The following is a 26,436-nucleotide window of genomic DNA, read 5'->3' on the forward strand; positions in this document are numbered from 1 at the left end:
AATGCCTTTGTATCCAGAGTGACATCTAGTAAGTATCCAGATCAGGGTTCGGTGCCTTGCTCAAGGACAGCTTGCAAAGAGTCATGGGCTGTCATTGTCTGCTACAGAGACTAAATGTGTGACCTTTTGGTATATAATATAATCTGATCTCAGGCCTTCCTGCCTTCACCACACTGCTTGTATAACTCCTGAGCAGCGTTATGTACGGACCTGAAAAAAACACACCTCAACAATCCACAAGTGACACACTATCTCCTAATCCTCATTACAGAGGCATCTTCCGCTTAAAGACAAAGTGCACAACAGGGCCTCCTGGAGCCATTTCAAGGGCGTCTTAAGATCCCGCTGTTAGCCAAAGCCCCTTGTCTTTGAAACATAAGCCTCATAAAGTTCTTGGAGATCCCCCCACTCTGTAAGGGCAGGAGAAAGCGTCCAGAAATAGCCCCGGTGTTAGAACACCTGTGCTAAAGTGTCTGTTGTGTGGGACAATGTGGTCGTCTTGAAGGGCTTATCTTCTTGGTAAATATAGACTCCTTGTGCCTCTTGCTTATCTCATAACTCAGCAGAGCAAACAGCAGTGGGATAGAAAACACTTTCGTCATGCAGCACAAAATAGGAAAGCCTATTAGATATGTATTATGTATTATCAACAAGTTTTGAGTCACCAGCTTTGTGTTAGCTTCATTATTATTCTGAATTGTAAGGAAGAAAAACGTCTCGCTTGAATGTTTAGTTATTTATATTTCTAGGCCTAATATATGTCAAAGCATACATCAGTGAGCCACTCTGCATTCATATCAATGTAGTTACTTCTACTAGTATAGACAATTGTCTATAAATGTAGAGCAAGGACCAAGCTGGTAATAACTGTGCCAACATGTTCACTACTGTACAAAAACAGTACAAGTCAGCATCTAAATGCACTATTTACATTTAAAAAAATGTTGTCCCCAAAAGAAAAAAAAAGATTAAAACTTCCATTTCGACGATGCACCCACAGTGTTGCCTGACGCACGTGGAATACTGTTGTAAGCAACATCATCACAACATTGTCCAAGCTATTTTTGCATGCAGAATAACATCTATTTGTAAAGTGGACTTTCAACAACCTAAAAGCCTGATTGAATTCAAAAATATAGAGTAGTCCTGTCAGCCATCTGACTGTACGAATCAAGCTTTTATGGTAGGTGATTCCAGACTTTGAACAGTAGTGGTTTTTGTTTGATTTATGGGAATTTGTGCCTGGTACAAATTCCCATTCCCTTGACTGCGATTCTTATAATAAGACAATAAATAAAATATTAGAACTAATCAGAGCTGTACAGTTTTTGATATTATTAATGACAGAATTTAATTACTAATTGCGGATTAGAAATTTGTGATTTGAGATAGTTTGTGATGGGCATTTTATACCTTTATTAAATGGATGACAGTAAAGCACTGACAGGAAATGAGGGGAGAGATGTGAAATTTCTTTTTGACTATTTGTGGGCCCAACTCCTTATTTTGAAAAAACTTCAATTGCAACAGACACTGACTTGTATGTGTAATAGTAGAATAATAGATACAAGAGTAGACCTAACCAATTTAAAGAGATGTGATGGGACACCACACCACAGAGCTCCTGATGACAGATAGATCAACTACTGTAATTATCAGATTCTGTCAGTTGTAGATAAAGTTGTAGGTAAAATACGATCCTAACATTGACCTCTCCAAGTGTCATGCCTGCCAGCCCATACCAAGGTAAAGCACCAGTAAGCAAGCATCAGCTTCATCAAAATCAAATAAAAAATTAACTAACCTTTGTTCGCTTTATTTTCTGTCTCCTCCCAGGATAATGAAAGCAGTAAAGGATGCTCAATCTACTCCTACCGTACTAACTCTACCTCTCCACCCAAGCCAGAGGAATTTTCCAGGGATCGCGGGGAGCCAATGAATGCTCTCGCCTTCGGGACACCGGAGCGACGCAAAGGAAGCCTGGCAGATGTGGTGGACACACTGAAACAGAAGAAACTCGTGGAGCTGACCAAGACAGAACAAGATGGTAGGCAAAAGTCTTAATGAGCACATACTTAGACAGTTTCACAACACTTCAGAACTGGAAGCTGCAAAATATGGCCATTCTTCCATTTAGCAACATCACTGAAGCATTTGGCTGCTGTCATGGGAAAATCTTGTGTCTCTAAAATATGAACTTAACAGGATCTAAGAAAAACAGACTTGTTTTGGTTCAATTGCAATGCATTTGTGGCTTTATCTAAAGGGCTCAGAGAGAATGATTTTTATTATCTTATATGGATATGATAAATTGTTAATCTGTAACAGTGACAGTTTACTCTGGATAGAAAGGGACCGAAGGGCTTTTCAAACTGTTTTATATCAGGGTTTATTCCCTCCTATTTGAAAGACAGGATGCTGTTGTTGCTCATTTACTCTTCACTCTCTCATAAAGCGAGAACAGCTTTACCTGTATTTTGTTTTCCCTTTTTTAACACATCCTCTCCAGAGGATCTTTGAACATCTAAAATTACAACTGACAGATCCCTTGCTTGTTAGATCACAATATCAATCAGTGAAAACACTGGTTTCCCTTTCTCCTCTACTCCTCTGATCTACACCACTAACACAGGAAAGTGCTGGAGTCTCCCAGCATGCCTCAGCTTGCCCCTTTCCACCCCACAGCAAGCCAGATCTAAAACCATCTAACACCCCTCTTTACTGTTATGTGCACATAGTAATCATGATGATATCAGAGGAGCGCTTGATCTCTCTCATTTAAAGGTTTTACTTTGTTATTGATACAGTAAAGTGGGCCAGAATGGGATAGCCAGAGGCGCAGTACAGTACACAGTGTCTTTAGTTGAAAGATAGGTAGCTTTGCCTCTTATCTACAGCATGGAAACTGGTTTGAAAAGAAAAACTTGTGTGTGTGTGTGTGTGTGTGTGTGTGTGTGTGTGTGTGTGAGACAGTGTGTGAGTGTGTTCAAAAGTGTTGTGACATCTTCCTGTCAAATCAAAGGGGACATGAGTGGAAGGAAGTGCTGGGGGACACCTTTAAGTGTGTGTCTTCTTTTCACTGTTTTTCCATCACATTTGTAGGTTTCTCCTTTCCTATCCAACTGTTAACCAGGCTCCCTTTTGCTGCAGCGTTAAATACTCAAGAGATTAGAAATAATCCATCACACAACATATGAAACTGCATTTCATTTTCTCAGGATTTCTCGTTTTTTCATTTTGCACGTCTCTTATTGGACTAGGGGATATTTCATGCTTTCGACGAGCAAGTTAACTGCACTTCGTATCCTAAACAAAGATGGCCAACAAAATGTTTCTTGATATCCTTTGCAATCATGTGATTCTTGGCTGCTTTTAGAGTATGGATATACATTCATTTACCATCTCTTTCTCTCCTGTTGTTTTCTTGTAAGTCATTTTGATGTTTTAATAGCACACAAATAATATATTTACTACTTAACATTCACTGTGTAGCAGAAATTAAGGATGCATGATGTATTCAGATGTATTCATTTGGTGGGCCCTGCTAGCTTACCTGGTAGAGCTGGAGCCACATATATCAAAGCTGAGTCCTTGCTGCACTAACAATGGTTTCGAGTTGGATATGAGAATATTATGATAAAGGATGAAAAGCCCTGGTTCTTCTTCAGTGCATCATGTTGAATATGAGGTTCCCTCATTTATGATTTGGGATACAGATTATAACTTCAAAATAATGTCAGCCAATGATGCCTAAAAATGACATTTTTCCTATTATTTAGGGGGAAAAATAGCAGCTTCCTATTGAGTTTGGCTCTTCCTTTCCTAATTAGCTATCCCCAAAGACTAGTGGCATTGATCATGCTGCAAACACTTAGCTAAGAGAAAAACAAATGAGATAAACATGTGCAATATAACCAGGCACACTCAATCATACACTGTTAGCATGAATAATAGCTCTGTCCCTGGGCCTTGTAAACATTCATGTAAATTGCTATGGTCCTTGAAGATGCATTGTGAAAATGTTTTTCATGCACTGCTGCAGTAATGCAGTTAATATAGAGCCTAATGTAACCCTACATATAGTTACAAGTACCTCTGTTTTTTCTCCTAATTAGTTTAGTTAAAATGAGAGGAGTTGATCAATAGATGGCCGAGGCTGGATGCTTCATTAAGTGAGGTCTCCTTCAGTGGCAAACAGTTACTGTATATTCAAAACTGTTGAGCGATAAATCTCCATCCCCTTTTTCTATTTCTTATTTGTTAATTTGTTGGAATAATGCTTCTTTATTCATTACAACTCTTACTGTATGATGATGGGATTGCTGTTTCATTTTCCCTTTCTGTTTCTATCCTTCAGCTTTAGGAACCTTGAGGGAAACGATCAGTTTAGATTTAATAATCAATGTATTGATCTGGGAATAACTATGTATGAATGAATCTCTGTGTTTAATTGTGAGGTAGTCAACTGAGAGCCAACATAAAGGACAATGTATGAGGAAGGCTCAAGGTATGAATAACACCTGATTGAATAACTGATTGAATCAACGTCCTCAGGAGGTCAACAACTGTTGTTCCTTTGTTTACTGAACCTGATGGTATATAAGGCAAGGCACTCTGACTCCTTTTCAGAGAACAACCATGTTGAGGTCTTCTCTCAATTTGATTCATCACATCGAGTCTGTAATTCTTCAGAGAACTAGCAACTCTCAGTATTTTAGAAGAATTTCTTTAACAACCTTTGAAATCACTTTTGGTACATTTTTGGAATCCCTCTTCAACAGGCAACCTTGCTCACGTCCTGATTCAAAGCATTGTTGTGGGTTACTGGTAAAGGCAAAGCATTCCAAATTCATTAGCTGTGAGATGTTTTGTTTTGTTAAAGGAATGTAATGCAGACAGGAGTGTAAGGCCATCCTGGTAAATCGCTTATATATACTGATTTCTGGTGTTCGTTTTGTATTTTAAACTTTCATGGCAGAAAGCTCCAACGGTTTATTCTTTTTCTGAATCAATAGTATATTTTTGCTTGAACTGATTGTTAATATGGTTTTGTTCAGAACCCTTTTACAGTACAAGAATCTACAGCACTAGATTTGATCATCAGCACTCAAATGGCGAAAAAGAAAAAGCCTGAACAATGCTGCCCCTTGCCTCCCTGTCTGCTTCCTGCTGAAAAGGGTTCAGTCAGTGGAGCTCTCCCAGGTTAGATTGGCTGTATGATCAAATGGAACAGAGCCTATTAGCCACTGAGCGCTCACTTAGCCTAACATGGCTGACCCCTCTGTGCGCTATAGCCCTGAGCTAAAGTGTGGATGGGGTCGTTGTTAGCCTTCGCGCTGAGTTCACCCCCTGTCGGCACGCTGTTAGCTGTCCGCTACTCAGAGGAGCCCTAAGTGCCTGTGACAGTTCTAATGAATTGACATGGCCTCGCTTTGCAATGTGGAAGATTTTTTTTTTCGCCCCAACTGCCGCCTCAGCTTTTAAAAGCTTTATCAAGAACTCTTTAAGACTGTGTCAGCTAGCTGTATTGCCACACAGCTGGTTTCTGCAAATACACCCTTTCTACCTAGACTTTCACAGCATAAAAGCCAAGAGGGTGAAGGTCCGACATTTTGCATTTATGTTGGGTTTTGCCTGCATTGTGTGAAGGTTTAGACACAAAAGCTTACTGCATACAAAAGGCTTCCTGTGTACTGTTAGAGCACTTAGCACTTTTATTAAACTGGTTGGCTGGTTACTGAATAAAATGTTCAAGGCCAGGATGAGGGAACATCAGAAGAAAAAATGTGGGCACCAGACATGCTGTGGAATGGAAACGCTCCTCCATCCTCTGTCATTTTGTAGCTAAAAATAAGAGATAGAGAGGATGGGAAATGAAAGCCTGTAATAAACAGAGAAATAACCCAAACAATGACCCGTCTCTTCACATTGATAGCTGCCTCGTTAGCAGTCATTAATCTGAATTCACCTTGTCTCCTTGAGCCCTCAATACAAAAAGGGAAAAAGCAGTCAGGAGTGGACACATTTATCTGAATGCCAAACCAAACCATTCTGGGATGCTGCCCAATGGACATCAAACCAAGTGAAGTGTGCAATCAAGCTACCTCAGTTTTGATGACTGAATTATCATTATCTGTATTGTTGTGCCTCCCAGGGGCCGACCCACTGTTAATGGGCCCTGGCATGGGCATGGTACCCTGATGCCAACTTAGTCAGCCATCTAATGTGCCTAGAGCAGCTCTGGCGCCTGATAAACAGTTAACATCACTCTAATCCCTGCTTACACCCAAGCCTGTATGAATTAATGTACAATTCACATGTTTCATTTGCAAATGAGATTGGGTTCAATTACCGCTACACTGTACTGCTGCAGAGTGATTATAAAATGGACACCTGTGTGGCTAATTCATGAATTTGACTGTATTTAAACTGGACTAGAGTTAAGTCTTAGGAGATATTTTCTCCTAAAAGCTATGGATGATATAAGAAAAACACATCTGCTGCTGTCTTAGTCTGAGATGACAGCATGTAAACTTGAATATAACGAGGCTTCAAGTCAGATGGTGTACAACTCGTAGATCTGATGGGACATTGCTCATGTTTTTTCATCATCACTGAACATACACAGTGTTGACAGTCAGTCAGACACTATTTGACTTTTAGCCATCAGTCTGAAGAGGTGTTGGTATAAGAGATTTGTACACAATATAATTTTAAGATAATGTATCCAATCCATTGCATTAAAACTCCATACAATTGTTATAGATCCCCAAAACACACAATTGTTAAAAGAAAACAGCAGCTTTTGTTGTGACCTCAAAGTTTCTACTAGGTATTCATAAAATCCCCAACCAATGATAGAGTTTCAGATTTGTGAACAACTGCCCCTCCCATCATATGGAAATGGGAAACATCACAACTTCCAGTCTGGCATTACACCACGTGATGATGCATGTCTGGGATCCAACAAACACAACTTTCTTTTCATAAGTCATCATGACTGTCTCGAATTGATTCCTATTTGCGGAAACTTGAACTCATAATTAGGTGCAAAACACTAAGCTATTTTCCCTTTTTGTCTTCCCAATGTCCCTGTAAACATATTTTTTTGATCAACTTCTTATGATGGAAGATGGAGAGAGTCCTTTATGAATCAGAATCTAGCAATATTTTAATCAAAATCTGATCACAATTGTAGGGCTGTTTGCTTGTCAGGTTGCCAGTCCGTTTTGAAATCTGATCAAACCACACCTTCACAGTCCTGATGAGGCAGATTAAGTTATTGGAGTTATTTAAGTGTTAAACTTAATCAGGTATTGTTGCAAATGTATTGAGAAAAACAGATCATGGAAGTTTTTCGAGGCTTTAACACCAGAGTCAAAGCCATATTGTCTCAACTATCTTTAACAAATAAACTGCACCATGAACTACATGCAAGCTATAATCACTACTGTAAGGGGAAACAGTTTGCAGTTGACTGAATGTATCCTCCACACCAACACTGTGACCTCTTGCAGCTTCTTGTGCAGCTACTGTTTTATGAGCCTTGTCCTTTAACTGTGTGTTTAAGCCTGTGTTGTCCAGTTTTGAGGAGTCTGCACTGTGTCTTGAGTTGAGGCCAGGCCCGAGTTGGGCACCAAACACCCATATAATGGCTTCCCCAGCTGGAAGGAGGAGGTCAGAGCGAGGCCAAGCCTTCCTCTAACCCTTCTCCTCTGTGACAATAGAGACATTCTGCCAGGCTTTGCTTTGTGCTGTCTCACTGCTGAAAGCCTGTTTCAACATCTCTGCTGTTACCATCACTCAAACCGTGGAAAGTATGTCCGCTTCTGGAGGCGGTCTAGTTAGTTGGCAGGTTGGGAGTGATGTGTAATCATGTGCATCCTCAACTAGTGTGCCTCTGTTTATTCAGCATCAACACCTGTGCTGCAAAGGTTCAGTGACGCTCTACCTGAACTAAAAAAATAATTGCCAGGAGATTAATTTTGTCTTTTTTCCAATTAGCCACTTAGCTTCTAGCCTAGGCCTGTCAGTAATACTGTTTGAAGGTTAAAGCATCTGTAGGCTTTTTTACCTAAGCTGCAGAAGCATAGTGCATGATCGAAACTTAAGCTAGCCCTGTGAGCCCTGTGTGGCTGACCTGTACGTGTGTAAGGACGTATGGATTTATACATTCAGGTGGAAGTAGTTGTGATGACAGCTTAACAGGCGAGTTGGGTCGGCCCCTAGAGTTAAGCTTATTGGTTAATTAACAAGATCTTGGCTTTAGCTCTATGTTTGCCTTCCTCTATGGGATTGGCAGCTTGAGCTGTGATTGTGTGCAGGTAGAGGCTTTGTCTGTCTGTCTGTGTGTGTGTGTGTGTGTGTGTGTGTGTGTGTGTGTGTGTGTGTGTGTGTGTGTGTGTGCATGTAGATTAGCATTTGGGATGCTGGTGCATAACACACTGTCCCAAGTTAACATATTAGGGGCAAACACTGTGTGCATAGAAACTCTGTATTTTTTAAAATTCATTCTTAAATCTTGAACTTTTAATCTACTTTTGTGCATCCCTGTGTTTGGTGGTCACTGCTGCTCTCCTCGGCTCTGCCAACAGGCCGACTCCCTCCGGACTTTTTGTGGTTGGTTTCAATCTCTTCCTCTGTAATTGATAGGGATCTCTTTACTAATGATCAGCCGCAGCCAGTGGGTCTTGACTACAAATACAGTCAGTGGGATACGCCTGGTAGCCCTCTCCTGCTCAGTTTGGCTGCAGGCCAGCCAGCATATGGTACGAGCGCATGCAATGTGGTTGCCGGAACAGTTTTGAATATCATCCAAAAGAATCAAATTAAGTTGTGATTTTTTTAAAACTTGAATTTCAGTGAAATGCCAAATTGTTCACCTGATAATTTAGCATCTGGCAAAGGCAAACATAATATAAGTGTAATGAAAAAAAAAAAGATACTGTCTATGTCAAAGCCAAGATAGATCATGTTTGAAGCGAGTGGAGCATGTCTGACACGGCTCTTCAAAGATGTGGACTTTAATCCGCTGAAATACAAACTTGAAAACTGTTTGTCTCTATTGAGCCGTCACATAGCTTTGATGTAGAATATACTGCATCATTGTTAACTCTTAATTTGTCAAAAATTGGTTAGACACTTTCACTTCTTTACAACATAATCTTTTGAGAATTTGTATTAATTTTCCTGAAAAGTTATTTTGTTTTGATGGAAAAACTGAATCTCTATTGAAAATATAGCAATACAATTATTACAACAACAATAACAAATACCGTTAGCAACTCAAATAGTATTTCTTTTATAAATGAATCTGTAGGCCTCTGGTGCATAAAGGGAACATCTTTTGCAGTTTGTTCTTAAAGCATACTCTGAAGTGTACACCCTGCTTCACTGTAAACTATGGTGAACATTTGTTTGTGTGAAAACCTACTAATTAAGGTGAAAATTAAAATTTCCTTAAAAATATGGAAAAACATGAAAATAACAGGTCCCAATAAAAGCACACTGATCTCATTTCTACAAAATGTCTGCAAAAAAAGTTATATTATCTCTTCCCATTTGAAGGCTGACTATAGACACACAGTTTTTTGTGTTTCTGACTTTTCCGTTTGCACAGATTCTTTGTTTTGGCCTGCACAATTTCTGACTTTGCAAAACTATTTTAGGGATATGCTGGTCTTAAAAGTATATTAGGTGGTTATTATGACAGTGACTTACTGTGTATTGCATTTCCTATCTCATCCTGCCCACTTTTCTGATATGGAGGTGTAGGGCATAGGGGGATTGATGGGGGTTCAGGCGGCCATATTGGATGCACTTTCCTTTTCTCCTCTTTGGTCAGCTGTGGAATGGTTGTTGACTCGGCCCAGAGTCACCACCGGCCTCGCATGCTGATATTTGGCTCCTTGACCTCGCAATCTCTCCTCTGTGACCTAAAGCATAGGGTCCACCCACATCAGCTCCCCTGAGGGCCAGACCCAAAACAACGCTTCTATTGTGTCTGAACCACACATTGTGCTGTATGTATGTGTGTATGTCTGTGTTGGTGTGTGTGTGTGCGCTAAGTAGGGTATGGTTTCATATATCTTGCCTAAAGTGGAACCAGAAGCTCTGGTCTTGAACTGCTGTTTTTGAAGCGTGCATTAGACAAAGAAGCAATTTTTCACCCTGGCTGTGAGTGTATTCAGGTTCCAGTTGTTTTGTTTTATCTAAAAGTAGAGATTTAAAATTTTATATAGGCCAGTAGCATGGAGAAAATCTCAAGGTACACCCATATCTTGATATCCATTCAAGTGTCTCTAAGTCCAATGACTTTGCATTGCTACAAAGTTTTGCTCCATTCAAGACAAACATTTCACAAAATGGATTCTCTTTGTATTAAAAAACACACAATACGTTGTTCTTTGAGAAGAAGGTCATTTCTTTTCATAAAAAGACCATTTCTGTTAAATAAATATTTAACATACCATCCAAAATGTGCCATTAACCAGTGAATAGGTGTGTTACTTTTGCCGACATTTTAAATCAATTAAATCCAAAGTGACCTTGTTGCATCATAGACTGAAACTCGTACAGTATATAAAGCTCATCAGTCATTCTTGCTTAATTGTTCGCCTTTTACACAAAGAGCCGAGGTGGAGAAGTTGGAAATTATCTAAAATATATTGGGGCTTTTATTCCTTCTTAAAACAAGTGATAATTGAGAAATGAAATCAGCCAGTAATAAGATGTACCATCTGTTCAAGTGTTGCCATACCTGTCTTGAGTTAGTTAGAGCTCCCTCATCAGGCCTTTTAAAGTCTGAGATCTTTAACTTTAATTCCTGGCTGCAGTGAGTGTAAAAAAAGTGCCTTTCCTTGTTGGACAAATGTGGTCTCCTAACATTCAGTGCAGTGTTTGTTGGTATCAGTACTGTAATGCAGGGCAGACCTGACCTCTCTGGCTGCACAGCAGGGATCAGCAGCCGGGCTTTTCTAGCATTAAGCTCACACCTTCAGTAGAAACATTATCCTTTGTCTAATTCAAGGCTGCAGGGTTTTGACCCGGCGCCTTTGGCAGCACAGCCACTTTATATCACATAAAGTTTACACTTTACTGGGAGGGAGTACTTTGCATGGGTGGCCCCAGTGGGAATCCACCCAAGCAAAGTTGGGGCTTGCCTTAATTCTCTCAGCTGTAGGTAAAGTAAAATACAATAATATATTTCTGTATATGTTAAAGGTCAAAGGTTACAGTTAAAGTTGAGGTCATGTGCCATGTAAATGTATATCCATAACTAGCATACAACAGAACACACAACTGTATGTGTGTGATGAAACTATAGATGGATATTTTAATTCCTCAGTAAAGTAACTGAGGAATTAACATTCATTCTACACACATTTTAATTATACACATTATAAATTAACCTGGATGAAAACACCTATCTGAGCCTCAGGTCCATCAGTGACCAGGCAACAAATGGAAATTAAGTACTGCCTTTTTGTGGATTTCATACCAACTGAATTTGTACCAATAAATGCCTTCGGGTGATCTGTACAGGCTGCTTTTGCATCACACTTAGTCAGGACAGGAGGCAAAAAATATCTGGTTCTCGCTCTCTTTTTTTTCTTTTTTCTTTTATACAAAAGATACCTTAATACACCTTAATATACCAATACCTTAACTCACTCCAATATGATCTTTAATACAGCTTATTAGAGTTTAATTGATAAACAACAAGGCACTAATTCCAGCTTCTCCAGTGGGAATATTTGCTGATTTGTATTGTTTTGGACTGTTTACCAGACAAAACATGCAATTTAATTATGTTGGTTTTGGCTCTGCAAATATGTAATGGGAAGTTTTCACTATTTTTTGGCATTCATAGACCAACCAATTAATCCAGTAAGAAATTGTCAGATTAATCGGAAATGAAAATAATTGTAACTTGCAGCCCTTCAGTTAAGTCACTCTATCTCTCCCCTTTCATCACTTTTTATAACATATTCTTAATTCCTAAAAATGTTTTCTTGCACCTATTGCCAACAACCTGGATTAGACCATCAGTTTAACATTAGTTGCAGTACATGGAAAGCTAACAGGAGGCTCCTACAGGTGGCCTGTTCTGTTGGGGCATATCGGGCAGCAGAAGCAAAAGAATGTGTGTGTGTGAGAGAGTGTGTAAAGGGGGTGATGTATGAAAAGAGGGTTACCCAGGGTTTCTATCCCTCAGAATCCCCCCCCCCCCCAGCCGGGAGGGCCGGCTGCTTTCTCAGGCCATGTTCTGCGACAAGAGAGTCTGGGTGTCATCTGACAGATGAAAATAGTGTGTGTGAAACGGACACCGTGCTAACACGCAGCCAGGCTAACCACTCTGCAGTTTAATGATTTTACAGTACTGAGCAAGCAGTGATAGGCCATTGAAAGTCTCTCTGTGTCATAAACTCAAAAGCAGTGTACTGGCATTCTTTAATCAGTGTGTGTGGTGTGCATGTATATTCAAGTGCTTCAGAACGAACCAGTGTTCTCATATCAGTGTGTGTGTGTGTGTGTGTGTGTGTGTGTGTGTGTGTGTGTTGGTCTGTGTGTATCTTTTTCCTCCTCCTGGCTGGCCTGTCTCCTCATGTTTGGACATATGTTGAGTTTTATTTCACTGAGACATCAATCCTGCTGGCCAGCTGTTAGGACAGCTGCTCTCTCTGTGCCTCTCTTGCTCTATTTCTCTCTTTCACTCTCTGTATCTTTCTTCTTATTTGTTTCTGTCTGTCTGCCTTCTCTTCCATTTTTCTTCAATATTGCTGTCTTTCTACTCCTCTTACTGTCTTTGTTCCTGTATTATTTATATTAGACCTCTATAGTCAGTTGCTCTCTATCCTGTTCTTTCTTTCTTTCTTTCTTTCTTTCTTTCTTTCTTTCTTTCTTTCGTTCTTTCTTTCTTTCCTGTCTGATGCTGTGGGGTCTGCAGCTGAAGTCACACCACTGACATAAATTTGGAAGTGCAAAGTGTAGCTGTCAGCTTCCATTTACACACGTTCGGTAGTGAAGTTAAGACACGAAATGGATTTTTCAGTCGTAGATGTGTTACACAAACATCAGGCACCCACTAGAACATTGGGCTTTGTTATTTTTAACATTAACTAATTTTTCAGATTAATGTTTTTCTCTCTTTACCTTGGCGTTTGACTGCAGACTCAAGAGTTCCTTAGCTTTGGCACAATACATTGTGTGTGTGAGAGAAAGTGAGTGAAAGAGACGGTAGGCTATGTTTCCATCTAAATGTCAAGTGAATTACAGGGCAACTTTTGAAATGTCATCAAATATGAAATGTGAATTAAGTAGGCTCTTAAAAAGCAAATAGACTAGCTTCCTGAATGTACCCACCGCATGTCAGAAAACAAATGGAAAGTGTCTCCCAAGATTTGTTATTGTTCTTTTGTGTATTTGACTTATGGTAAGATTTAACGCTTTCACCCGAAGCCAAAGATAGAAAAATATGTAGCCAATGACCGTACAACCCCAATGGAGACTTGTCTTAATAAAAAAATAACATGATATTTCAGGTACAATTTTCTTGACATTTTTTAGATGGTGTTCAATGAGATTGAACAAGCCATGTTTACTGATTTAAAAAAGTGCTCCAAGAAAAGAAGCTTTTCCACTGCAATCAACTGTAACTTTTAGTCTATGCCATAACAGAATTATTTTAAGCATTTATAGGGTTCTGGAAATAAAAGTCCTGTTTGTACTTTGCATTGACAGCACTAGATGACAGTTGGACCACTTCCAAGGCTCGAATGGATATTAAAGTTTTCCTCTTGAATATCAGTGCAAAAAATGCACAGCTCCTTAAGAAAATATCAGATTTTTCGATATCATAAATCAAAGATTTATGTTTGTCGAGAAGTTAAAGGAATAGTTTGACATTTGAGGGAATATGCTTATTCAGTTTTTTGTCTGGGCGCAATGATTTCCTCAAGCCTCGTCACCACGAGGCTGCTAGCCAACCAGGAAATCACAGGAAGTCACTGGCCATGAAATAGTTCCAGCATGTAGCGTCCTGTAAAACGAACTTCTTTACATTTTGGTTTACGTATGCATTAAACAACAAAAATATAACATTTATTTTATATTGTCCAGAACCAGTCTAGCTGTTTACCACTGCTTCCAGTCCTTATGCTAAGCTAATCACATGTTAGGTCTAGCTTCATATTTAGCTTACAAAATGGTATCAATCTTAACATTTAACTCTTGCTAGTACAAATTTCTTTAACTCCAACTTCTAAACACCTTGTTATAAAACATTCAGTCACCTAGCTTAAATGATTTTTGTTCACCGCACAGCTTGTGGAAGGCAGAAATTACACTTATGTTGAAACCTGATCATTTTAAACAGGTTCACTTTTAGATTCTGTGAATGAATTTGACAGTCAGGCATTTTGAATTTACCACTGATCATGGTTGTTGTAGTATTTAGAGCCATCAGCCATTCCAAAGTGGTTGGAAAATTATGATTTCTACATAATGTAAATCTCTTTATATATAGGCTTTAAGTAGGCTACCTACATTATCCTATAGACTCCTGTGTTTCTATGTTGAGAAACACTCAAGATATCATATAAAGAAAACTCTGAAATAGTAATATGCTGCCATTGTGCTCTATTAAGGACATTTTATTGAAAAATTCATTCCATGAGAAACTTTTAAACACATGGAAACAGAAAGAGAAAGAGGGAAGAGCCTCAGTCTGAGTGGAAGCCTGTGGCACACTGTGTTGTTTTTGGCAGTGGCTGTTTGGGAGTGTTGATGCTTGCCTGCCACACACACACACACACAGTAACACACAGAATAAGTTGCCTGTGGCTCGTGTAAAACACCCAAAACACTGTCTCTTGGCAGGTTGGCGTGGGGACAGGTGATAAAAATGTGTTTACCCTAAACACTCGCCAGCTCACTGGCTGCCTCAGTGCTGATTTACTACAACTCTCTCACTTTATCCACTTCTTATCTCCTTTACCTTCCTTCTGTATCGCCCTTGCTGCATTTTATCACTCAGACCATTCTGTCTCTCCATCTCTCCTCCCTGTCTTTCTCTGCTGGTGTCTGGTTTACAACCAATTACAAATATTAATCCAATAATTCTAATGTTTGTCTGTTTTTTTTTGTCAAGGAGAATAAAAGGAATAATCAACCTTTGGCGTTTTAAATTATATGAATAAAACACACAGTATATAGTCACAGTATATAGTCCACATATCAGTATTTATACATTAATAGGGTTTTGCAAGGACTTTTTAATTTTCTCCTTCCTTTTTCTAGCTCTCCTCTCCTCTCTCCTATTCATTTTATTCCAATTATATAATATTATTATTATTTTTTTTCTACTCTTACTTCCTCACTTTTTTTTATTTCTCTTCTCTGTCCATTCAAGCTCATACAACTCTCTGTACTCTCTTACCCAAGATGAAACAAGCATCTTCATCATCTTGCTCCTCAACTCACCTACCCTCTTTTCTTTTCATCTACCCTTCCTTCTCTCCTCACCCCATTCATCCTCCCTCTCTTTCCTCTTCTTTAAACCATCCATCTTCCACATTTCTCCTCCACTTGATAAAGAAGTCGGTGTTCGGACAGCGAGGAATTTTTATCCACCCTCCAATCTAAACAGCACTTGATCCCCGACTCGGTCTCAGGGACAGATAGAGAGCCATCTAGGGTAAAACATCTCCCTCTCATCCTCACTCATCCCTCTCTTCTTCTCTTCTCCTTCTCCTCCCCACTTACACCTCACCCCTCCCATCCCCTACTGTGTCTGTGTCTGATCTGTTTATCTGTATGGGGGGTATAAATTGTGCATCAGCGTACACACACGGCTGACTTATGCAGATGTATCTTGGAGTTACAGGTTGTATTTTCCTCTCTAAGTGCTCCCATAAATTGTGCTCCCTAATTTTGTTTTATACGAGGCCTGCTGGTCGAGTACACATTGGCGTCTTTAGGTCTTGTGATGAGACAAAAAGCCTCTCATCCTGACCCCATCCTCCAGCATTCCCCCTTTACTGGCTGTAAATATCACCCATTGATCCAAATGTACACAAATACATATCCAGTGGAGCCGCTTGTCCAATAAATCTATGAAAAATTGGGTGGATTCCATTGTCCTGAGGGTGGGGAAATTGTATTAATTACCTTATTTTACTGCAATGTGGGCCATCTGTCTGGAAATACCCGCTGTTTTTTCCCAAATATGGGAAACCACCATAATTTATTCCTATAGTTTTTAAGTTTTTTCTTTGTTGTGCAGCTGTCTACCACCACTCCCTCCCTTGCTCCAATTGTCCCCCCCTTTTGTTTACATTGATCCCATGTGATCTGTACGGCTGCATTAGCTTATTTACAACAATCATAATCCGACTGTAAACATGCAAGGCTTTAATGGACTCAATGAGGAAGTTGTGCTCAGGCGGCGGACTGCATGTCTTGACCACACAATGGGCCCATACGCACAAACTAAACATTAAGCCATTCACAATAGGCCATGTGCCCTTATGAATACCTATAGCTCCTTTTGTCAGGATAAAGGAACCACAAATGAGCTATTGTCTGACTTAACCATTCTAAATCAGGCAAGCCCTCAGGGGCATGTTTTCCACACAGCACCCAAGAATGTCTCCTTTGTGTGTGTATGTTTTTGACGTCCTTGGTGACTGAGGCTTCAGCATGGGGCCCTGCATGACTGTGACTCCATCTGTGGCCCGTCCACTGCCACGAAATCCCGAGTATACACACAAACTTGGGCAGTTGGAGGAGTGTGTTAATATGTGCATCGCGTACAAGAGAGCAGTTTCACAGTCAGATACACTCACAGGTATTGCCTAACTGAAAGTGGTGGAAGAAGCATTTAGATTTCATATTTAAGATTCATTGTGTCACGTTGTAAAGTAAAAGTACGTTATATAGTGGAATAGCTGTGTTATTTTTTTAGATGACGATTGTTAATGGTTGAGGTGGAGCTGATTTTAACCACTTTATAAACAAATGGATAGTTTAATCTGTATCGATTCATACATTTTTTTACCACCTCATATGTTTTATGAGTAAAATCCTAATTTGCAATGTAATGGCGCTAAAACTGCAACATTTTCTAATTAGAGTGAAGTGAATGTAGTATAAAGTACCAGTGCCTCAAAACTGTACTTCAGTAAGTACTTAGTTACATTCCACCACTGATACCTGACAACATACTTTACTTTGTGGATTTCTGTCCTTCTTTCATTGAGAAGTCATGCACAAGGATATCTGTATCTCTGTTCTGCTATCCGCCGAGTGAAGAATTGAAAAGTTCCCATTGTTTAAAAGTTCACAGCAGGAATTCAATTGAACAAATGAGACCTTATGAATCTTATGAGACCATGTGTCTCTGATGTCTATTATCCTGAGGCTATGAGACACATTGTAAGAAAGAGGACAGCCACAAATAAGACCACGTCTCAGAACAATGCAGACATTCTCATTTGGTCAGCTGGATGGCTGCTGCAAAAAAATTTTTTTCAGGAAAAGAAGGAGGATATGGTTCCTAAATTTTAGAAATGTATCAGTTCATAAGAATGGGTTCTTTTTTTCTCTTTTCCTTTCTGCTCTGTCTCTTCTTTTTTACTGTTCACTTATCCTCCACTTGTTCGTATTCCACAGTTGATATTTGTGGGCGATATCTTGAGACGTCTTTAGTGAACTTACCAAACAGCTTTATCTCTACAGGTTGTACATGCATCATGTTTGAACATACAACCTAGAAATTACTTTCTGAAACTGTTTACAAATGTGAACAGTTTTTGTCTCAAACGATGGAGAGTTTTTGTAGTATGCTGTTAAATGACATCAAAAGTGAAGTTTATTACTTTCGGTGTTTTTGTAGAGCCAACTTGCATGGAGAGACTCCTCTCTAAGGATTGGAAGGAGCGCGTTGACCGCCTGAATGCCAACGAATTGCTGGGAGAGGTCAAAGGTAAGAGCAGTCTCGGGTCAGAGAGAGAGAACATCCACGTCAAAGCCAGCGTCCACATGCACAACTACAACTAAATCTGCATTCACAGTGACAAACAAAGTGAGTCTTCTGCAACAGATGGCACAACAACACATGCTGTACGTGGACTGTTTGAGGAAAGAAGAAATAAAAGAAAGAAAGAAAGAAAGAAAGAAACCAAACACTTTCTGCATGTTTCTACATATGAAAGCAAAACAGTGAATGGTAGAACAAGGAGTGAAGGCTGGTTTACACAGTATGGGTCAATTATAACCTGTACTATATAAACCAGCCTTCACTGCTTGTCAACTTTGATTAAAGGCTATGTGTCAAGGAAGAGGCTGCACATACTCTAATATCTTTATCAACAAATAGTATTCATGAAGCTAGCACCAAGGCAAACATATTCTCCACCTGCTCTGGTATTCAAAAAAGAAAATTCCAGTATTGTGGAGGGATCTTATGTTAAAATTTCATTCAGCAGCTGCAACAGGTGGGAGAAGTGGGGAGGGAATTCTTTGAAAAGAAAAGGAGGCTGCCATTTTTTCATGATATGTCTTAATCTCTTCATGATTGTGTATTTTGCTTGTTCAGAAGTAGTACAGGGTTAGGTTCAGGTATAGGTAATTGGCATAATAGGGATTATTACATGACAAATACTTTACATACAATAATAAATGTGCAGCCCAGAATGTCCTCCATCCTCCTCATTGTCATCATCCTATATTGCAGATAGGGCACATCATTTGTGTTTTTTATATAAGAAAAAGGAGAGCATTATATTTATTTCCAACAAAAAAAGCACAAAAATTACAGAAAAATCTTCTGGAATTCTGGTGCATAATTAGCAGCTCTTTTTTTTTGTCGATGTTTCTCTTTACTTTTCATAGTATTTACATATTTTGAGCTGCCCTTGTTTACTGTGAAGTATGATGAATGTTGTGTTCCTAGGATGCATGAGGACATAAGATTAATGCAGATGAGTTTAAAATAATCAGCTCCTTTCATAATTCTAGATATTTTCTGGTGAAAATTAATAGTATAAAAAATGAGCCTCAGGAAGTGCTTCTCACTGGCTAGTAAGTAAGAGATAGAAACAAGAAAACAATATCTGTTTGATATCCCTCTTGCCTTACTGCTTGGACTAACTAATCTTCCAGCTTAATCATGAACAGAGAAAGATAATTGCTCCAGTTTTGAAGCATCACAACATTGTCTTTGATAATAACAACTAACAGCTGCAGAATAAAAGAGAAATAACAGATAATAACAGATGGATGCTGGTAGAAAACAAAACTGATAAAACTAGAGAAATGCTTTCAGTCTCTGGAACTAAAGCTAATTCTGTTTGTGTGGCGTAACTTTAGTCGCTAACGGCTCTGCAGTCGAGCTCCTCTCAGTGAGAGAAACCGTTTGTGATCGTCTCCCGTTGAAATGGCAAGCATTTCCTCTGTGGAAAGTGGAAAAAAGGGACGACAGAGAGCCTTCTACAGCAGAACAGCACCAACATTGATTTTCACTCCAGGACAGAGATCTGACTCTCTCTTCGTACTGACAACCTCCATCTACACATGCACACACACACACACACACACACACACACACACACACACACACACACACACACACACACACACACACACACAAACACACACTATTTATACACAGTAACCACACATATGCATACTTAAACACTTTTTGCAAAGTATCACTCATTAAATCAAAGTCTAGATTAGTGTGTGTAGTGTATCCAGATAAATATAGAAACAAAAATCTGTTTTGTCAGACTAGCAAGCTATTAAACTACTAAGTTGAAAATTTGCTTCATATGACACATTTACCTTTAAAAGTAAATCATTTCCACTTGTAGAATAGTTTGATTTTGGATCATTGTTTGTTTTCACTGAGAAAAGTGGGATATCTGAAATAAATCCAGGTCAAGTGCTAGACCACTCTCCTCACATACCTTTACAACTTCCTATTTCTTTTTCTGTTATATTTCCGTGTATTTCCCATTATATGAAAAAAGCTTTTTGTTGGGTTATGCTGTGAATGGGAAATAAGAAACAGAATAAGCTTAAGTTCACTTTGTTGACCTTGGTCTCTCAAACTCCACTGAATATCCCTTAATATGAAATATAAGTCAATATCCTTTGTCCAAAAAAGATGCTGCACATTTTTTTCTACCTTTCCACTCAAGGCCATTCATTATTTGAATTACATTTTGTTTGCGGTGAATCTGTTTTATATCTTACAGCTGGTAGGTTTTATTTTCTTTTTTTATCAGCTCATGAAAAATATTTTTTTTAAAGAAGTGGGGGCCGCCAGGGTGTGCCAGGGGGCCTCGGAAAATTTGAGGGAAGATGAGGGGAAACTCATTAAATTCACTAATTTAAAAAAATAAAATTGAATTACTGATCCCCTGTCTTTCCCTATCATTATGTGTATTATTATACTAAAATATGATGTATAATAATATATAACACAACATATTGAAATCGTATTTGACATGTCCATCTTTCTAATTGCCGATTTATCAGATAAATTGTCAATCTTGACCTGGTAGTGGTCTGCACTTGCTACAAAGCTGCTGCTCCTGAAATGTAACTAGCTACATAACCATAGACACCAAAAAAACACCACTATATATCAGGGCCCAGAGTCTTCTTTCAGGTCTTTCAAGAAAACCAAGACAAAAAACATTATGTGTTAGTTTTTTTATATCAAAAGTGAACGTTGTAGTTGAATTTGACCAATTCAGAAAAGGGCCTGATTGAGACTATAGACACTACTGCTTGTTACGACATGTCAGTTTGAAGCTATTGAAGACTCATTAAAAAGACAAATTCAACGCATATCAGGGAGCACTACTACTGGAGGTACTGCTGACCATACCCAAAGCTAGGTTGGAGGAATGAAGCCTCTCAAAATGCAGCATCATAAAAAAGAACTGTCTTCTTGGGGCCTACAGTGCCAGAAAAGGGCCTCACATGTGACTGCCGTCGCTCAGGCACCTCCACCTAGTTTATACTGGACTATGGTGCAGTTGTCGAGCCCCTGCGAGCAATTCTCCATGTATCTGAAATGTTCACATGGATGCCTGAGGCTAAGAGGAGCTTTGAAACGGTTAAGCCCTGTACTCTTCCTGTTTAACGCAGAGCTGCCTCCTGTGGTTACAATGGACGCATCTGATTATGTCCTGGGTGCAGTCCTCACTCAACTACATCCAGATGGCTCAGAGAGAACTGTAGCTTTTGCATCATGCATGCTCATCCAGGGGAAAAAAAGGCCAGGGGAGAGCAGGCATGCAGATGGCCAGGTAGTCATCTACCACTATGATTCAACTATGACATCCAGGAAAAGTTAGGTTGAGAGAGTGTAACTGTGGACTGGTTATCTCGACTCCCACTGCCAAGCTAGCTCAGAGCCTAGCTTGGTGGACAGAGCTGGAACGCATATCACGGCCATGGTCAGTGAAATTTGGGGGTAAGGCTGTATGCGCTTCCTTTCTTGTGCAGACTGAACTACTAGTTCAACTTTGCAGCCACTCTTCATTGTAGAGGAGCACATGCACTCTACATGGCTACTGCGCGGTATGTGGCACAAAGTCAATGTCCCTGGCTTACCACACACACAAGGTGATAGTGAAAACAAAAACACAGACTAAGAGAAGCATACTGGTGGCCTGGTGTGGACATTTAAGTCAAGGCAGTTGGCACTTCCTTGTTGGGTTCATTTGCCAGCCACGGACGTTGCCGCTCGGCCATATCCTGAGGGAGCTTGGGAAAAATTAGCAATTAACATTGTGGGGCCATTTGACAAGGTGCCCACACACTTCCACTATGCACGTCACATCACCTGACTGTCGTACAGTTCTTGTCATCTGGCATCAGCAGAGAAGATGACCCCAAGAAGCTGGTCCCAAATAACAATTTGTGTTACAGGAATTTGACACATTTCTTCAGGACAGGGGCATTGTGCTTAGGACATCTGTGTATTATCCCAGGGCTTATAGTTGAATGTTTCAGTTGCAGTCTGAAGGACAGTTTACAAATTGCCTTGCTGAAAGAGAATACATGGAAAACAAGTGTCGCTCGTATGTCAAGGTGAGAAAACCTTGCCATTTTCCCTGAGACCCAATGCAAGGGTGTTTTCTAGACCACTCAGGGTGGTGGTAAAGAAAGAACAGTATACCTACCTGGCACACATCTTACCTTGCCCCAGTTTCTCTTCAGTAAAAACGGGGGGTGACAGTGAGCTGTTGCCTCTGGAATTTGAAACTACGCCAGCTACACCACAAATGGATGTACCCACACCCATCTCTTCTAAGCCTGCCAGATTTGTCAGGCTTAGAAGAGCACCTGAATGGACTGAAGACAAAATGTTGTGAGTAACCTCTGCCAGGAACGAAAAACTCTTGATGAGGTAATTGATCTCAAGGAGTAAACATGCAGAGGTTAACTGTAGTAACACTGATCATTCTTCGTGTGAAATACTTGTAAGGTTAAACACCTTCTGGTAGCGGGTCCTCCTCTACGGAGTCCGCCAAATTGAACCGCTACATTCTTACAGTAGCCCAGAACGGACAAACCAAACACTGGTTCCAGATAGGGCCTTTCGTGTTTTTTTGTGAGCTTTCACGGCCACCATAGTTTGTCCTTCATGCTTGAAACGAGAAGGTGAAGGCGATGTAATCTGCAACTATACTGCTAGATGCCACAAAATCATACCAACTGGTCCTTTAATATCTTTTTATTAATACGTTATACTTCACCTGACTGGTGAAGTATGTGTGGACGCAACCCTGTCTTGTTTACATACAGCTAATCTGCAACAGCAAATACATTTTGAGGGAGGATTACGTTTTCTAAAATAATGTTGAAATGTTGTTAATTCCCATATCAGGCAAGTCACGACAAGAATGTTGATACCGAGTGTATGAGTAAAATGTTTATTTCTGTCAAAATTTCCAGTCTTGCAATTAATTATCTGCTCATAGTGACTACATCATTATTAAACATGTTTATGGCTATATTTAGGCACTGGTAGCACTTGGTTAGGGAAAGATCATGGTCTATTTTAATACAGAAAAGGTCTGCAGTGACTTGAGACATTTTGTAATTAACATTCAGCTGAAACCACGATCTTTCCCTAACCTTTACCACAGTGCTTTTGTTAAACCTCACCACAGACTGGGGTCTGGATGCGAACCCTGGCTTCTGGTGTCACAGTGTACTCCCACCATCCACCCCGACCACCTCGCTGTGACTCCAGCGCAGTACATGAATGTACTGTAGCGTTTCATTCACTCAAAGAAATCTCTCTGTTTGTCACCGCAGCTTAATTGGGAAGTCAATTTAGTAATATATGAATGTAATTTCTAGGAGACAGGGTTGGTGGAGGGGACACAACCTGGAAATAAGTGCTGCCTTTTATTTATTTATTTTTTTAAGTATTGTTTTGGCTTTTTATTGCCTTTATTCGATAGTGACAGCTGAAAACAGATAGGAAAGGGGGGCAGAGAGAGTGGATGACATGCAGCAAAGGGCCGCAGGGCGGCTTCGAACCCTCGAACAAATATATCTGATATGTGTTTTTTCCGTGATTTTTGAGTGGAGGGGAGTATTCTTAAACAAGCTTGCAGTCTTTTTCTTCACTCCTTTTGTAGCACATTGCAGCATATCTTGGCATGTTACCACCACCTGTAGATCAGAGGAATAGTGTAACTCTATTGGTAAGACTGTGCATAGCGTTGCCCACTCATAGAAGAACAGCTCCATAGTCCTACTAGAGGTCTAAAACTGCACAGGGAACCTTCAGTGATTAAAAGCTGACATTAAAGGTATACATTTTACTTTACACAAGGTAATCTTTATTGTGGTAAATCATAGCTTCATGCCACCTTTTTCAATGCATATAATTCAATATTGCTGACTGTTAAAAGTTAGTATGACAGTACTTTTTCTTTTATTTGTGTGAAAGAAAACCCTGTTCTCTTTACATCTCCAACTGTTCACTGGAGGCAACCAGACCCATGAAAACCGCATGCTTGTCCAATACATAAAGTTGGAATGTGTAGTATATCAATTTCTTGTGTGTTAGTTCAAGACACTAATAAACATGCATAAATATAGCATGTACCAGTACATTCATGCATGTAAATGATCACACACTTATGTTACTTTACACTTACTACTCAACTACATTTCAGAGGGGAATATTGTATTTTGGACTCCACTACATATATCTAACAGCTTTAGTTTTACAGTTTTACAAAAAAAATGATTTTTGCATATAAAACATATGAAGACTGATTTTTAAAAAAAAATTATTTATTTATTTAATTTATTTTTTTTACATAAAATTATTATTTTAATAGTTGATTTCTTGGCAATAGTTTTGAGGTCTGCACTATTGGCATTTCTCACTTTTTTCTGAATTTTTTCCAATCAAACAATCAATCGATTAGTGGATAAAATAATTAGCAGATGAAGTCATAATTAAAATAATCATTAGTTGCAGTCTCGTACAACATAGCTCCACCTCAACTAACTACAACAAAGTGTGTTATTAGTACTTTTACTTAAGTAAAGGATCTGAATACCTCCTCCACATCTAACACAGACACACACTGATGGCTCTGTTCATCCAGCTGCGTCCTGACGAAAGAAACGCTTTGATTGAATTCAAGGGTCGAAGTCTTTTACTTCTCGATGTCTGAGATGCAGCCCAGTCTGGCTGACCTAAATACACAAACACAACTGTTGCTCTGTGTCTCCTCACAACAACCTGAACCTATTTGTTCAGTCGCAGTTATTTTTAGTGTGAAGCAAACTGATGGCCTCCTTTTTTTTCTTTTAATTGGAACGCTCATTAGCGTTTGCACTTGAACGTGCTTGTAATGTACAGCATATATATGTTTTTTTTTATTGTAGTTTCATATGCACACAGGCTTTTTAACTACAACTCACTGTTGCACTCGTACACATCTGGGAATGTGCCCAGAATGACTTCACTCTTCTGCTGCAACCCACTCTGCAGCTCCAGCAGGACATTTCAACACTTCACTTCAGTTTTGCCATTATTTGCTCACTTTATTATTTGCTCATGTTGTTAGCTGACAGGGGTCAAAGATACTTGGTCTTCTTGCTGCTGTAACCAGTCTGCTTCAAGGTGCTCAACAAAACTGTATTGCTATGCTTAATTTGCTATCTGCCATTCTCCTCCCTCTCACCAACAATGTATTTTTACTCATGTGGGGCAGTTGATTAAATGTTTCTTTGTTTATTGAAACAATCTTGGTAAAATCTAGATGCTGTTTTTTCACAAAAAACATCTCTCTCAAGGTTCCACTGGATTGTTGTACAAAGTTTAATTGAATTTTCAAAAACCTGGAAAAGAATTGTGCATCAGCTTTGAAAATATTGTCAAGAAGATGCATAAAAAGAATGCCAGCAGCTCTAGGAAATCATAAAAGTTCATGGCTGCTTCTTTTCTAATATCCAGTACGTGGCAGCAGTATGGCAGTGATGCATCTGCACTGAGTATAACAAAAGATTAAACAACTGAAGTAAAACAGGAAGGTCCTACAAAAATATAATGTACTCTTTTATATTGACTTATATTACTTAAACCATTCCAGAACTGCTGCAAACTACCACAAAACAAGAAGCTGAAAGCAAAAACAGCAATGAAAAAAGATGAAAACATCCACACACTTATCCACACTTTGTGACCAAAAGGTTTGATATGTTGGCAATAGAAATACATAAGCCGATTACTTTGTCATGTCTGTTGGTGAAACTTTTCCACCACAGCCATTCATCCAATATTTGACACATTTAGGCTTTTTTGAATTTCTTACATTTATATTTTTTACAAATTAAAAAAACTCATAAGACATAACATAAGAACAGATGGATAGAAAGTGATTATGCTGTCAGATGCAGGAACTGGCACATCTGGCAGCAATAATCATGCTGACATTCAAGAGTCATCTAACCCATTGCAACTTTTTATTTTCATAAATATAACTATCTGAAGAAGTGAGCTGTGTACAGTAAACATGAGACATGAATTCAGATTGAACTGGACATCTTTGTCTCCCTGAGGAGATTGTGACACTTATTTTGACAAAATACAGTGACCATGTTAGTCCTGTGGCCTGTGGGCTGATGGGAAGTCAAGTGTCAGAGTGCTTGTTGTGGTGTGACACTTAGGAGAAGGTTTAGTCATAGTCTGGGAGTTTGGCACACAGATCTCGTCATAAAACGATGGTTTGGCAGAAGCACAAGGCATCCGGAGCTGCTATGAGGTGTGATGTTGTGTGTTCGAATGTTTGTATCATGACATGTATGTCATTAGGTGTGTATGTGTGAATGTAAGGAGTGGTGTATTTTACATAATTCAATGATAATAAAAAATAATGATTA

General features: G+C 39.3%; 1 protein-coding gene across 9 annotated transcripts in view; it reads left to right on the forward strand.

The window, feature by feature from the left end:
• The window catches only part of LOC127352878 (transcription factor SOX-6), a 108,799-nt gene that overhangs the window by 38,412 nt on the left and 43,951 nt on the right, over positions 1-26,436 (forward strand). For 7 of the 9 annotated variants that reach the window (XM_051381653.1, XM_051381659.1, XM_051381657.1 and 4 more), the window contains 2 exons: positions 1,837-2,047; positions 17,897-17,986. In XM_051381653.1, the coding sequence (XP_051237613.1) occupies positions 1,837-2,047; positions 17,897-17,986 (301 nt within the window). The remainder of the gene's footprint in view (positions 1-1,836; positions 2,048-17,896; positions 17,987-26,436) is intronic. The other 2 variants (XM_051381658.1, XM_051381661.1) reach the window with 1 other exon arrangement.

The sequence above is a fragment of the Dicentrarchus labrax genome, unplaced genomic scaffold (assembly GCF_905237075.1).
Source record: "Dicentrarchus labrax unplaced genomic scaffold, dlabrax2021, whole genome shotgun sequence".
NCBI lineage: Eukaryota > Metazoa > Chordata > Actinopteri > Moronidae > Dicentrarchus > Dicentrarchus labrax.